This window comes from Heptranchias perlo, unplaced genomic scaffold, assembly GCF_035084215.1.
Source record: "Heptranchias perlo isolate sHepPer1 unplaced genomic scaffold, sHepPer1.hap1 HAP1_SCAFFOLD_169, whole genome shotgun sequence".
Taxonomy (NCBI): domain Eukaryota; kingdom Metazoa; phylum Chordata; class Chondrichthyes; order Hexanchiformes; family Hexanchidae; genus Heptranchias; species Heptranchias perlo.
The window spans coordinates 279,956-296,203 of NW_027138958.1; the positions used below are offsets into that span (position 1 = coordinate 279,956).

A 16,248-nucleotide genomic window follows, 5' to 3' on the forward strand; every position below is an offset into this window, starting at 1 on the left:
CAGTATAAAGAGGGGCCAGATATAGAGATTACAGTACAGTATAAAGAGGGGCCAGATATAGAGATTACAGTACAGTATAAAGAGGGGCCAGATATAGAGATTACAGTACAGTATAAAGAGGGTCCAGATATAGAGATTACAGTACAGTATAAAGAGGGGCCAGATATAGAGATTACAGTACAGTGTAAAGAGGGGCCAGATATAGAGATTGCAGTACAGTATAAAGAGGGGCCAGATATAGAGATTACAGTACAGTATAAAGAGGGGCCAGATATAGAGATTACAGTACAGTATAAAGAGGGGCTGGATATAGAGATTACAGTACAGTATAAAGAGGGGCCGGATATAGAGATTACAGTACAGGATAAAGAGGGGCCAGATATAGAGATTACAGTACAGTCTAAAAAGGGGCCAAATATAGAGATTACAGTACAGTATAAAGAGGGACTGGACATAGAGATTACAGTACAGTATAAAGTGGGACAAGATATAGAGATTACAGTACAGTATGGAGAGGGGCCAGATATAGAGATTACAGTACAGTATAAAGAGGGGCTGGATATAGAGATTACAGTGCAGTATAAAGAGGGACCGGATATAGAGATTACAGTACAGTATAAAGAGGGGCCAGACATAGAGATTACAGTACAGTATAAAGAGGGGCCAGATATTGAGATTACAGTACAGTATAAAGAGGGACTGGATAGAGAGATTACAGTACAGTATAAAGAGGGGCCAGATATAGAGATTACAGTACAGTATAAAGAGGGGCCAGATATAGAGATTACATTACAGTATAAAGAGGGGCCAGATATAGAGATTACAGTACAGTATAAAGAGGGGCCAGATATAGAGATTACAGGACAGTATAAAGAGGGGCCAGATATAGAGATTACAGTACAGTATAAAGAGTGGCCAGATATAGAGATTACAGTACAGTATAAAGAGGGGCCAGGTATAGAGATTACAGTGCAGTATAAAGAGGGGCCAGATATAGAGATTACAGTACAGTATAAAGAGGGGCCAGATATTGAGATTACGGTACCATATAAAGAGGGGCCAGATATAGAGATTACAGTACAGTATAAAGAGGGGCCAGATATAGAGATTACAGTACAGTATAAAGAGGGGCCAGATATAGAGATTACAGTACAGTATAAAGAGGGGCCAGATATAGAGATTACAGTACAGTATAACGAGGGGCCGGATATAGAGATTACAGTACAGTATAAAGAGGGGCCAGATATAGAGATTACAGTACAGTATAAAGAGGGGCCAGATATAGAGATTACAGTACAGTATAAAGAGGGGCCAGATATATAGATTACAGTACAGTATAAAGAGGGACCAGATATAGAGATTACAGTACAGTATAAAGAGGGGCCAGATATAGAGATTACAGTACAGTATAAAGAGGGGCCAGATATAGAGATTACAGTACAGTATAAAGAGGGGCCAGATATAGAGATTACAGTACAGTATAAAGAGGGCCCAGATATAGAGATTACAGTACAGTATAAAGAGGGGCCAGATATTGAGATTACAGTACAGTATAAAGAGGGGCCAGATATAACGATTACAATACAGTATAAAGAGGGGCCAGATATAGAGATTACAGTACAGTATAAAGAGGGGCCAGATATAGAGATTACAGTACAGTATAAAGATGGGCCGGATATAGAGATTACAGTACAGTATAAAGAGGGGCCAGCTTTAGAGATTACAGTACAGTATAAAGAGGGGCCAGAGAAAGAGATTACAGTACAGTATAAAGAGGGGCCAGATATAGAGATTACAGTACAGTATAAAGTGGGGCCGGATATAGAGATTACAGTACAGTATAAAGAGGGACCAGATATAGAGATTACAGTACAGTATAAAGAGGGACCAGATATAGAGTTTACAGTACAGTATAAAGAGGGGCCAGATATTGAGAGGACAGTACAGTATAAAGAGGGGCCAGATATAGAGATTACAGTACAGTATAAAGAGGGGCCAGATATAGCGATTACAGTAAAGTATAAAGAGGGGCCAGATATAGAGATTACAGTACAGTATAATGAGGGGCTAGATATAGAGATTACAGTACAGTATAAAGAGGGGCCAGATATAGAGATTACAGTACAGTCTAAAGAGGGGCCAGATATAGAGATTACAGTACAGTATAAAGAGGGGGCAGACATAGAGATTACAGTACAGTATAAAGCGGGGCCAGATGTTGAGATTACAGTACAGTCTAAAGAGGGGCCAGATATAGAGATTACAGTACAGTATAAAGAGGGGCCAGATATAACGATTACAATACAGTATAAAGAGGGGCCAGATATAGAGATTACAGTGCAGTATAAAGAGGGGCCAGATATAGAGATTACAGTGCTGTATAAAGAGGGGCCAGATATAGAGATTACCGTACAATATAAAGAGGGGCCAGATATAGAGATTACAGTACAGTATAAAGAGGGGCCAGATATAGAGATTACAGTGCAGAATAAAGAGGGGCCAGATATAGAGATTACAGTAGAATATAAAGAGGGGCCAGATATAGAGATTACAGTACAGTATAAAGAGGGGCCAGATATAGAGATTACAGTACAGTATAAAGAGGGGCCAGATATAGAGATTACAGTACAGTATAAAGAGGGGCCAGATACAGAGATTACAGTACAGTATAAAGAGGGACCAGATATAGAGATTACAGTACAGTATAAAGAGGGGCCAGATATAGAGGTTACAGTACAGTATAAAGAGGGGCCAGATATAGAGATTACAGTACAGTATAAAGAGGGGCCAGATATAGAGATTACAGCACAGTGTAAAGAGGGACCGGATATCGAGATTACAGTACAGTATAAAGAGGGGCCAGGTATTGAGATTACAGTACAGTATAAAGAGGGACTGGATATAGAGATTACAGTACAGTATAAAGAGGGGCCAGATATAGAGATTACAGTACAGTGTAAAGAGGGACCGGATATCGAGATTACAGTACAGTATAAAGAGGGGCCAGGTATTGAGATTACAGTACAGTATAAAGAGGGACTGGATATAGAGATTACAGTACAGTATAAAGAGGGGCCAGATATAGAGATTACAGTACAGTATAAAGAGGGGCCAGATATAGAGATTACAGTACAGTATAAAGAGGGGCCATATATAGAGATTACAGTACAGTATAAAGAGGGGCCAGATATAGCGATTACAGTACGGTATTAAATGGGGCTCGGTGTAGAGATTACAGTGCAATATAAAGAGGGACCGGATATAGGGATTACAGTATAAAGAGGGCCGGATATAGAGCTTGCAGTACAGTATAAAGATGGGCTGATCATAGAGATTACAGTACAGTATAAAGAGGGCCATTAATAGAGATTACAGTGCAATATAAAGATCGCCAGATACTGAGATTACAGTACAGTATAAAGAGGGGCCAGTTATAGAGATTACACTGCAATATAAAGAGGGCCAGATATAGAGATTACAGTGCAATATAAAGAGGGCCAGATACAGAGATTACAGTACAGTATAAAGAGGGGCTGGATATAGAGATTACAGTACAGTATAAGGAGAGGCTGGATATAGAGATTACAGTACAGTATAAAGAGGGGCCAGATATAGAGATTACAGTATGAAGAGGGACTGGATATAGAGATTAAAAGACAGGATAAAGTGGGGCTGGATTTAGAGATTGCAGAACAATATAAAGAGGACCGGATATAAAGATTACAGAACAGTATAAAGAGGGACCAGATATAGAGATTACAGTACAGTATAAAGAGGGCCGGATATAGAGATTACAGTACAGTGTAAAGAGGGGCTGGATATAGAGATTGCAGTACAATATAAAGAGGGACCAGATATAGAGATTACAGTACAATATAAAGAGGGACCAGATATAGAGATTACAGTACAATATAAAGAGGGACCAGATATAGAGATTACAGTACAATATAAAGAGGGACCAGATATAGAGATTACAGTGCAATATAAAGAGGGACCAGATATAGAGATTACAGTACAGTATAAAGAGGGGCCAGATATAGAGATTACAGTACAGTATAAAGAGGGGCCGGATATAGAGATTACAGTACAATATAAAGAGGGACCAGATATAGAGATTACAGTACAATATAAAGAGGGACCAGATATAGAGATTACAGTACAATATAAAGAGGGACCAGATATAGAGATTACAGAACAGTATAAAGAGGGGCTGGATATAGAGATTACAGTACAATATAAAGAGGGACCAGATATAGAGATTACAGTACAGTATAAAGAGGACCGGATATAGAGATTACAGTACAGTATAAAGAGGGACTGGATATAGAGATTACAGTACAGTATAAAGAGGGGCCAGATATAGAGATTACAGTACAGTATAAAGAGGGGCCAGATATAGAGATTACAGTACCTTATAAAGAGGGACCAGATATAGAGATTACAGTCCAGTATAAAGAGGGACCAGATATAGAGATTACAGTACAGTATAAAGAGGGGCCAGATATAGAGATTACAGTACAGTATAAAGAGGGACCAGATATAGAGATTACAGTACAGTATAAAGAGGGACTGGATATAGAGATTACAGTACAGTATAAAGAGGGACCAGATATAGAGATTACAGTACAGTATAAAGAGGGGCTGGATATAGAGATTACAGTACAGTATAAAGAGGGACCAGATATAGAGATTACAGTACAGTATAAAGAGGGGCCAGATATAGAGATTACAGTACAGTATAAAGAGGGACCAGATATAGAGATTACAGTACAGTATAAAGAGGGGCCAGATATAGAGATTACAGTACAGTATAAAGAGGGACCAGATATAGAGATTACAGTACAATATAAAGAGGGACCAGATATAGAGATTACAGAACAGTATAAAGAGGGGCTGGATATAGAGATTACAGTACAATATAAAGAGGGACCAGATATAGAGATTACAGTACAGTATAAAGAGGACCGGATATAGAGATTACAGTACAGTATAAAGAGGGGCCAGATATAGAGATTACAGTATAGTATAAAGAGGGACCAGATATAGAGATTACAGTACAGTATAAAGAGGGCCGGATATGGAAATTACAGTACAGTATAAAGAGGGACCTTCTTTCTCGCAGGTCATGTTTACTCTATGAGGGAGCTCCAGTCACCATCGGCTGCGGTGTTAAACCTTACAGACTGGAAGGTCTCAGGTTGAATGAGGGCTGCAATCAGCCTTCGGTACAGGATCGACAGGTGACGAGCAGGGCCTGTGTCACCCCTGTCGGACAGTCTGTTCGAAGGCACGGCTAACCTGGCCATGATACCTGGGAATGGGCTGCCGAACCTCTGCTCGGGCTCAGACACAAAAAGTGAGTACTGGGCATGGTATCAGAGGCTGTGAAACCATCACCGAGTGAAACAGAGCTCTTTCTGGACAGGGAAACATTTGGACAAAAGACAGGGAGCGATTGAGAACGTGTGTTTCCCTTTTAATTTGGCACGACACAATGATTTAAATCACATGGAAACTCACCACCCTGTCCCCTGTCCATCACATTGTCCTGACAGATCCTTTTTAGATTGGGGAGAGGGAACCTCAAGAGCTGCCAGTCAATCGTCTCTTCAACAAATATCGCTCTGTAACACACCACGGGCAGGGCTGGTGCCAGCTGATTCACATCGCCACCCGGCTGCCATCATCAGGCGGGCGGCTGTCATTCACCCTCGACTCGGTGAGATGTCATTGGATGGCACCTCCCAGTGACCGAGTGATACCATTCCCACTGGGCTTCAGGGGACAACTTTGTGGGGTCGGCTTCAACCTTGGACGGTGGATAATTAATTCCCGGCAACACAGCAGAGCCGTTCCTTACGTTTTCCAGAGCGGATGTGCGAAAGGGGGAAAAGTGTTTGAGTTCAGCAACTCCAGGAACGGGGAAACACGAGAAATGGACCAAGAGAAACCGACTCTCAGCTTCAAACGGTGCTTGGCAGTAAAATGACTTACCTGGACCAGGGCTGTACAAAGTCCGAAGATCCCCACTGCCAGCAGGTTGTCCTGAAGCCACATCTTGACTCTTTCGTAGCAGGCCTGTTGAAAAGGACACAGCTGCCCATTACTACCAGACTCCAGTGTGGAGCTATATTTCGTGCGGAGCTGAATTTCACATTCAGTTTGAGGGAGAGAAGAGCAAGTCTAAGACTAGTGTTTCAAACTTAAATAAGGGCAAATATGAGGGCATGAAGACAGAGCTGGATAAAGTGAACTGGGAAATTAGGTTAAGGGATAGGTCAGTAGAGATGCAGTGGCAGACATTTAATGAGATATTTCATAACACTCAGCAAAGATACATTCCAGTGAGAAAGAAAGACTCTAGGGGAAGGATGTACCATCCATGGCTAACTAAGGAAGTTCAAGATAGTATCAAATTGAAAGAAAAAGCATACAATTCCGCGAAGATTAGTGGCAGGTCAGAAGATTGGTCAGAATGTAAAAACCAGCAAAGAATGACTAAAAGAATAATACAGAGGGAGAAATTAGAGCATGAGAGAAAGCTAGCAAGAGATATAAAAACAGATAGTAAGAGTTTCTACAGGTATTTCAAAAGGAAGAGAGTAAGTAAAGTGAGCATTGGTCCTCTAGAGAGTGAGTCTGGGGAATTAATAATGGAGAATAAAGAAATGGCGGATGAATTGAACAGATATTTTGTGTCCGTCTTCACTGTAGAGGATACAAATAACATGCCAGAAATAATTGTGAATCAAGAGGTGAAAGGGAGGGAGGAACTTAAAACATTTACAATCAGTGGGGAAAGGGTTCTGAAAAAAATATTAGAACTAAAAGCTGACAAGTCCCCAGGTCCTGACTGACTTCATCGTAGGGTCTTAAAAGAAGTGGCTGCAAAGATAGTAGATGCATTGGTATTAATTTTCCAAAATTCCCGAGATTCAGATTGGAAAATAGTGAATGTAACTCCTCTATTCAAGAAAGGAGGGAGACAGAAAGCAGGAAACTACAGGCCAGTTAGCTTAACATCTGTGATAGGGAAAATGCTAGACTCTATTATTAAGGAGGTTATAGCAGGGCACTTAGAAAATCTCAAATCAATCAGGCAGAGTCAACACAGCTTTGTGAAAAGGAAATCGTGTTTGACTAATTTATTAGAGTTCTTTGAGGAACTAACAAGAAACGTGGATAATGGGGATCCTGTGGATAATGGGGATCCTGTGGATAAAGGGGATCCTGTGGATGTGGTGTACTTGGATTTCCAGAAGGCTTTTGACAAGGTGCCACATCAAAGGCTACTACACAAAGTAAGAGCCCATGGTGTAGGGGGTAACATATTAGCATGGATAAAGGATTGGTTAGATAACAGGAAACAGAGAGTAGGCATAAATGGGTCATTTTCAGGTTGGAAAGATGTAATGAGTGGAGAGCCACAGGGATCAGTGCTTGGGCCTCAACTATTGACAATCTATATCAATGACTTGGATGAAGGGACCGAATGTATGGTTTGCTAAATTTGCTGATGACACAAAGGTAGGTAGGAAAGTAAGTTGTGAAGAGGACATAAGGAGTCTGCAAAGGGATATAGATAGGTTAAGTGAGTGGGCAAAAATTTGGCAGATGGAGTATAATGTGGGAAAATGTGAACTTGTCCACTTTGGCAGGAGGAATAGAAAAGCAGTATATTATTTAAATGGAGAGAGATTGCAGAACTCTGAGGTACAGAGAGATCTGGGTGTCCTAGTACATGAATCACAAAAAGTTAGTATGCAGGTACAGCAAGTGATTAGGAAGGTAAATGGAATGTTGTCATTTATTGCAAGGGATGGAATATAAAAGTAGAGATGTTTTGCTACAGTTGTACAGGGCATTGGTGAGACCACATCTGGAATACTGTGTGTAGTTTTGGTCTCCTTATTTAAGAAAGGACATAATTGCTTTGGAGGCGGTTCAGAGAAGGTTCACTCAACTGATTCCTGGGATGCGGGGGTTATCTTATGAGGAAAGGTTGGACAAGTTGGGCCTGTATACACTGGAGTTTAGAAGAATGAGAGGTGATCTTATTGAAACATAGAAGATCCTGAGAGGACTAGAAGGGGTAGATGCTGAGGGGATGTTTCCCCTTGTGGGAGAGACTGGAACTCGGGGTCACAGTTTAAAAATAAGGGGTCTCCCGTTTATGACGGAGATGAGGATCAGTTTTTTCTCTCAGAGGGTCGTGAATCTGTGGAACTCCCTTCCCCAGAGTGCGGGGGAGGCAGGGTCATTGAATATTTTTAAGGCTGAGTTGGATAGATTCCCGATTAACAAGGGAGTCAAAGGCTATAGTAGGTAGACCAGAAAGTAGAGTTGAGGTCACAATCAGATCAGCCATGATCTTATCAAATGGCAGAGCAGGCTCGAGGGGCCGAATGGCCTACTCCTGCTCTTAATTCGTATGTTCGTATGCTCAGCCTATGTGGGCTGGTAGCTCTGTGGGTTAAATCTACACTGGCACTAACCCCTGCACACCACAAAGACCCCCAGTTCAATTCCCAGCTGATCTCAGCCATGGCGAGAGCCAGTGGACTCAGAGCTCTGGGCTAGGGAAAGAGAAGAAAACAAGCACCTGATCACTTCCCAACAACTCTTCCAAAGAGCCGGCACAGGCACGATGGGTCGAACGGCCTCCTTCTGTGCTGTAAGATTCTATGATTCTAACCCCTGTTGGACAGCGTGCGAAGGAATGTTGGGTGAGGTCCAGGCTATGATGCTCCACACAGTTGAATAGCCTGCTGACACTCGCTGTCTAACACGCACATCAGGATGAGCACTTCAGAGGGGGTGAGTGGAACTCGGGAACCAGACCCCAGCGATGAGTTTACATCCTCACCTTTACGTTCAGCAGGGGGAGGGGCAAACACTTCTCGTGCTTGGGGTGTCGCAGGATGTTTTGCTATCTATCAGTGCCTTCTTTACAGTCCCGTTATCTCACCGACAACAACAACTTGTATTTATACAGGGCCTTTAACATAGTAAAACGTCCCAAGGGGCTTCACAGGAACGATTATCAAACAATCTGACTCCGAGCCACATGAAGAGATAGTAGGACAGGTGACCAAAAGCTTGGTCAAAGAAGGAGGTTTTAAGGAGCATCTTAAAGGAGGAGAGAGAGGTAGAGAGGCGGAGTTATAGGGAGGGAATTCCAGAGCTGAGGGCCTCGGCAGCTGCAGGCACGGCCATTAATGGTGGGGCGATTAAAATCAGGGATGCGCAAGAGGCCAGAATTGTAGGAGTGCCGAGATCTCGGAAGGTTGTAGGGCTGGAGGAGGGAGAAAGGGAGGGGTGAGGTCATGGAGGGATTTGAAAACAAGGATGAGAATTTTTAAATCAACGTGTTTCCGGAGCAGGAGCCAACGTAGGTCAACGAGCACTGGGGTGATGGGTGAACGGGACGGTGAGAGTTAGGGTACGGGCAAGCCTTTTATCCTCAAACGCATATTTTTTGGGTGAGTCTTAAGCAGATTTGGCAGACGTCAAATCAGGTACAGCAAACTGTGTGTGGTTCCCTGGCACGGAGGGAAGCTTGGATGTTTACCAGCTGGCCTGCCTTGCCCGTGTTCAAAAATGTGCCCATGTATAGTAGATATCCGGCCAATGGGACTTAGAACGGACCAATTAAATTATCTGCTTGTAACCGACAGCCCAGTGCATTTGGAACCAGTGGAACGCCCCAGGCAGCTCCCGAGCATTCATGCTATTTTTACACTGCGCCTTCATTCATTATTCATCTCCCTTTTTTTCTCTACCGTTTGTTCATCGTTCAGCTTTTTTGATTTACTGTCACAAAACAACAACAATGTGCGTTTATATAGAGCCTTTAACGTAGGAAAATCTCCCAAAATGCTTCACAGAAATGGACGCTGAGCCAAACAAGGAGATATTCGGAGGGGTGACCAAAAGCTCGGTCAAAGAGGTGGGTTTTAAAGAAGGACTTAAAAGGAGGAGAGGGAGGTGGAGAGGTGAAGGGGGGTTTTAGGGAAAGAATTCCAGTGCGTGGGACCTGGCTAGCTGAAGGCATGGCCACCAATAGTGAGGAGAACCAAGTGGGGGATGCCCAAAAGGCCAGAATGAGAGGAACGGAGAGTTTGGGGTTGTGGGGTGTAGGGATGGAGGAGGTTATCGAGATAGGGAGAGGCGAGGCCAAGGAGGGATTTAAACATGAGGATGAGAATTTTAAATTTGAGGCATTGGTGGACTGGGAGCCAACGTAGGTCAGTGAGCACAGGGTGATGGGGTGAACGGACTGCTGGGGAATGGGATATGGACAGCAGAGTCTTGGATGAGCGAGGGCCAAAGTCACAGCTTCGGTTTTCCCGATGTTAAGCTGGAGGAAATTGTGACTCCTGCAGGACTGGATGTGGGACAAGCAACCTGACAACACAGAGGGAATGGAAGGGTGGAGAGAGGTGGTGGAGAGGTAGAGGCGGGTGTCTCCAGGATACGTGTAGAAACTGGGCCTATGTCATGGCTGATGTCACCGAGGGGCAGCATGCAGAGGAGAACTAGGAGAGGGCCAAGGGTAGATCCTTGGGGGACTACAGAGGCAACAGAGCGGAGATGGGAAGAGGAGCCACTGCAGGAGAGTTTCTGACTACTACTGCATAGGTAAGAGTGGAACCAGGTGAGCGCAGTGCCACCCAGCTGGAGGGAACGCATTGGAGGAGGATAGTGTGGTCACAGAGAGTGAGGAGGGAGAGTGCACCATGGTCACAGAGAGTGAGGAGGGAGAGTGCACCATGGTCACAGAGAGTGAGGAGGGAGAGTGCACCATGGTCACAGAGTGTGAGGAGGGAGAGTGCACCATGGTCACAGAGAGTGAGGAGGGAGAGTGCACCATGGTCACAGAGTGTGAGGAGGGAGAGTGCACCATGGTCACAGAGAGTGAGGAGGGAGAGTGCACCATGGTCACAGAGAGTGAGGAGGGAGAGTGCACCATGGTCACAGAGTGTGAGGAGGGAGAGTGCACCATGGTCACAGAGTGTGAGGAGGGAGAGTGCACCATGGTCACAGAGTGTGAGGAGGGAGAGTGCACCATGGTCACAGAGAGTGAGGAGGGAGAGTGCACCATGGTCACAGAGTGTGAGGAGGGAGAGTGCACCATGGTCACAGAGTGTGAGGAGGGAGAGTGCACCATGGTCACAGAGTGTGAGGAGGGAGAGTGCACCATGGTCACAGAGTGTGAGGAGGGAGAGTGCACCATGGTCACAGAGAGTGAGGAGGGAGAGTGCACCATGGTCACAGAGAGTGAGGAGGGAGAGTGCACCATGGTCACAGAGAGTGAGGAGGGAGAGTGCACCATGGTCACAGAGTGTGAGGAGGGAGAGTGCACCATGGTCACAGAGTGTGAGGAGGGAGAGTGCACCATGGTCACAGAGAGTGAGGAGGGAGAGTGCACCATGGTCACAGAGAGTGAGGAGGGAGAGTGCACCATGGTCACAGAGAGTGAGGAGGGAGAGTGCACCATGGTCACAGAGAGTGAGGAGGGATAGTGCACCATGGTCACATTCACAGAGGACATAGTTTGTGACTTTGATTGGGGCCGCTTCAGTACTGTGTCAGAGGCGGAATCCTGATTGGAGGGGTTCAAACATGGAGTTGCGGGTAAGATGGGCCTGGATTTAGGAGATGACAAAACGTTCAAGGACCTTGGAGAGGAAAGGGAGGTTGGAGATAGGGCGGTAGTTTGCAAGGACAGAGGGGTCAAGGGTGGGTGATGATGCAGATTTGGAAGATGAAGGGGGCAGTACCTGAGGAGAGGGAACTATTTACAATATCAGCCAACATGGGGCCAGGAAGGGAGGTTGGGTGGTCAGCAGTTTACTGGGAATGGGCTCGAGAGAAATTATATGGGGAGATAGGAGAGAAACGAGAGAAAGATGCGATTAGGCAGAGTCAACATGGTTTTGTGAAAGGGAAATCGTGTTTGACAAATTTATTCGAGTTTTTTGAGGGTGTAACTTGCAGGGTAGATAAAGGGGAACCAGTGGATGGCGTATATTTGGATATTCAAAAGGCATTTGATAAGGTGCCACAGAAAAGGTTGTTACACAAGATAAGGTCTCATGGGTAGAGGATTGGTTAAAGGACAGAAAACAGAGAGTAGGGATAAACGGGTCATTTTCAGGCTGTAACCAGTGGGGTGCCTCAAGGATCAGTGCTTGGGCCTCAGCTATTTACAATCTATATTAATGATTTAGATGAAGGGACCGAGTGTAATGTATCCAAGTTTGTTGACGATACAAAGATTGGTGGAAAGTAAGCTGTGAGGAGGACACAAAGAGTCTGCAAAGGGATATAGACAGGTTAAGTGAGTGGGCGAGAAGGTGGTTGATGGAGTATAATGTGGGGAAATGTGAGGTTATTCACTTTGATAGGAAGAATAGAAAAACAGAATATTTTTAAATGGTGAGAAACTATTAAATGTTGGTGTTGAGAGAGACTTGGGTGTCCTGGTACAAGAAATACAAAAAGTTAGTATGCAGGTGCAGCAAGTAATTAGGAAGGTAAATGATATGTTGGCCTTTATTGCAAGGGGGTTGGAGTATAAGAGTAAGGAAGTCTTGCTGCAGTTGTACAGGGCTTTGGTGAGACCTCACCTGGAGTACTGTGTACAGATTTGGTCTCCTTACCTAAGGAAGGATATACTTGCCTTAGAGATGATGCAACGGAGGTTCATTAAATTAATTCCTGGGATGAGAGGGTTGTCCTATGAGGAGAGGTTGAGTAGAATGGGCCTATACTCTCTGGAGTTTAGAAGAATGAGAGGTGATCTCATCGAAACATATGAGATTCTGAGGGGGCTTGACAGCGTAGATGCTGAGAGGTTGTTTCCCCTGGCTGGAGAGTCTGGAACGAGGGGACATAGTCTCAGGATAAGGGGTCGGCCATTTAGGACTGAGATGAGAAGGAATTTCTTCACTCAGAGGGTTGTGAATCTTTGGAATTCTCTACCCCAGAGGGCTGTGGGTGCTCAGTTGTTGAGTATATTCAAGACTGAGATCGATAGATTGTTGGACTCTAGGGGAATCAAGGGATATGGGGATCAGGCAGGAAAGTGGAGTTGAGGTAGAAGATCAGCCATGATCTGATTGAATGGCGGAGCAGGCTTACGGGGCCGTATGGCCTACTCCTGCTCCTATTTCTTATGTTCTTATGAGTTCAGGGCTAGGGCAGGGGGGAACCGTCGGGGAAGTTTGGCTTGGTGGGCTCGGGGGAAGAGAGGGAAGCGGCAGAGGCAGCTGAATGGATGGTCTCAATCTTAGTGACAAAGAAGTCCACGAGCTCCTCGCACTTTTTTGTTGGAGGCGAGGGTGGGGGTGGGGGCAGGGGAGAGCGGTTTAAGGAGACGGTTGATAAGAAGCCGAGGATTATCTTTGCATTCCAGGATGATCCAGTGGGTGGTTTTGGCAGAGGACAGTGAGGCCCGATTGTGCTTGACGTGCTGCAGCCTGACCTGGTGATAGAGGCTAACCAGACGTGTGCCAAGTATGCTCAAGTCCACAACCCTTGGACTTGAGGGAGTGAAGATGGAGGTCGTGCCAGGGGGAACGACCAGGGTGGGAGAGAGTAAGGCTTTTACTGGGGACAAGGGCATCAAAGGCAGAGGTGAGGCTATCATTGAGCAGATCAGTACCTGCAGATGTGTTGTGGAGAATGGAGGTCCATAGGCTAGATGGTTGGGAGTTGTAACTGCCATTGTAAGTGTCTTGGAGGAGTTTTTTTCCCCAGGGGCAGATGCTGAAGGAAGCGGGTTGGAAACGGGTAGGGAGTGTGGATGGTGAGGGATACAAGGACCTGGTCAGAGATGGCCGTATCTGTGATTGAGACGATGGGAATAGAGAGGTCACAGAGAGGGCAAGGTCAAGGGAGTTTTATGGAAATGGGTAGGTATATAGAGGGATAGGTTTAGGGAGGACAGGAGAGCAGTGAATTTAGAGCAGAGAGGGGTAGGGGGAGCTGCGATGGAGATGTGATACAAGTGCCCTGAACACAGTAGAGGCAGCGTGGCAGATGTGAAAGGGTTAGAGGGATGCAGAAACGCAGAGGCTGAAGATCGGATGTGTCAGCTGGCTGTTGTTGAGGGATACTTCCGTCAGTTACACTGGATAATATAACACACAACATCGAGGGCCAGGGGTCTGATTTCTTTGAAGAGGAGGAGACTTTGAGATGACTTCATCGCATGGTGAAGATTATGAAGGAAATGGAGGATTCTCCTGGCAAATTGTTCACCATAGTCAAATCCAAGGAGAGCCAGATTAAAATGAGGACGTTAGGGGTACAAAGAGAAGTTGGGGGACCTTCTTCACCCAAAGACTTGTGCAGTAAGTTAGCAGGAGAGAGGTTGAAGCAGACTTTTTGCAGATATGACACACTTTTAGCACGTGGGAAAGCGTAATGTGTACCCAGATTATTACACACTCTGAACAGTATCAATGGTCCAATTAATGAAGGAGTCCTGGTCACTCAAACTCTCCTCCTCACAGTGTCATCCTTTGGGAGATATTTTGTTTTTACCGCAGATGTTAATGATTTACAGTCTCAGGAGACTGTTAACACCGCAGTGCTCAGTGGGAATGAGCTGGGGCTTGCTGCTCTGCAGCCGAGGCTCGTGGCAGCTGAATTAATGGACACTGAGTCAGAGAATGAGCCATCATCTGCAGCCCAGATTTCAGTGGAAACCAAACAACCATGAACATGGTTGTCACCAACTAACTGCACACACATCACCCGCGCAACAGCACCAGTGTCAGCGAGTGCCCGGGCTCTACGACAGACATCGTGGGGACGCTTAGTCACAGAACATTAGGTTCTACCCTATAACATTCTTACCCACCCCACCTCCCCCCCGGATCGTCCTCCCCTGGAGGTACTGACTCCTCGATGGGGTACAGTCCACGAGCATTAGGAACCCCTCCAACTCCTTCTGCAAGTGACCATTCCTCGCGCGTGAGCCTGATTATCTGTAGGCTGTTCGACCATGGACAGCATCGCAGCCGAGTGCCCGCTTGATCTCACTCCCAGCAGGGGTGACAGGGCGGGGGTAAGACTGGATGATTTTTGCCTCACCAGCCCAGGGGTGAGGAGGCTGCGGCTGGGATTAGCCGAGGGATTGTGTACGGCTCGAGCCCTCGCCACTTTTACCAACTGGGCCATCAGGGAGCCAGTTCCAAAAACGCAGCGACCCACGCACAGCCCATGGGCGACGGTGCTCTGGTACTTACATCTTTCCACCATGTGTCCGGAGAATGCAGGCCACAGCTCGCACTGTATTCCCGACAGCAGGAGTCTGGCACTTGGGTGGTGTTGAAGACCTCAAACCAGTCGGTGTAGTTTGAAACTCCACAGCACCTGAACTGGAACAGCCAATGTAAACAAGTCAGGGCAGACCGCGAATGGACCGCGAACTCCGATAACCTTTCATCAACCTCATCCGCTCCCACCTTTCACACGAGCATAAAGGCCTGTATGGACTGCTTGGGCCCAAGGGCCTGTTTCCGTGTTGTCATTTCTATGTAGTTCTATGTGACGTGTGCCTCTGAACGTAGCCCCGCCCTACACCTCTCTCCCAGTCTGCCTTTCGTTCTCCTGCAACATTTACCCATGTTGACCCTATTCCTTAAATAGCTGCTCATTCCAACCTTTCCAATTCCCATTTAAATCTGTCCTTTCAAAGTGATTGATAATTTCAGCAGCTTACAGTAATTTCAGTAAGTTCTGGCCCGATCCACGATCACACCCTGGTTTCCAGCATTGGCCTTTCCGCTCCTGAACGTGTTACTCTATTCTGCAACACTTCATTGAATTGAGTCATTTCCTTTGACGTGTCTGAAGGGAGAAAGCTATGCTCACGGTTGTTTGGTTTCCACTCAAATCTGGGCTGCAGTTTGTGGCTCATTCTCTTACTCATTGTCCGTTGATTCAGTGGTTCCTCAAAGCTCTTCTCCCTCCCAGCCTCCTCTTTCTTCGTATCAGCACCCCCTCCACTCAAAACCCGACACTAGCCACCCTCTTGCTGATGATTCCACTCCCCATTCACCAGCTTCCTTCACGTTCCACACCCTCATTGCTCCCAAGTTTCAATCCTCTTTCAGTGCAATCGAATGAGCCCTCCATGCCTTCAGAATCTAGTTTCTCACAGGCACAATTTCTTTCTATTTCCCATCCCTTAGGTGTGGAAGGGCTAAGGAGCCATCAGTTGCCATGCTCGGC

At 45.6% G+C, this 16,248-nt stretch overlaps 1 protein-coding gene across 1 annotated transcript in view; it reads right to left on the minus strand.

Moving 5' to 3' along the window:
• The window catches only part of LOC137309568 (tetraspanin-4-like), a 308,549-nt gene that overhangs the window by 36,411 nt on the left and 255,890 nt on the right, over positions 1 to 16,248 (minus strand). Inside the window, exons 5-6 of the mRNA XM_067977703.1 lie at positions 15,261 to 15,392; positions 5,995 to 6,078 (exon numbers count right to left, since the gene is read on the minus strand). Of these exons, the coding sequence (XP_067833804.1) occupies positions 5,995 to 6,078; positions 15,261 to 15,392 (216 nt within the window). The remainder of the gene's footprint in view (positions 1 to 5,994; positions 6,079 to 15,260; positions 15,393 to 16,248) is intronic.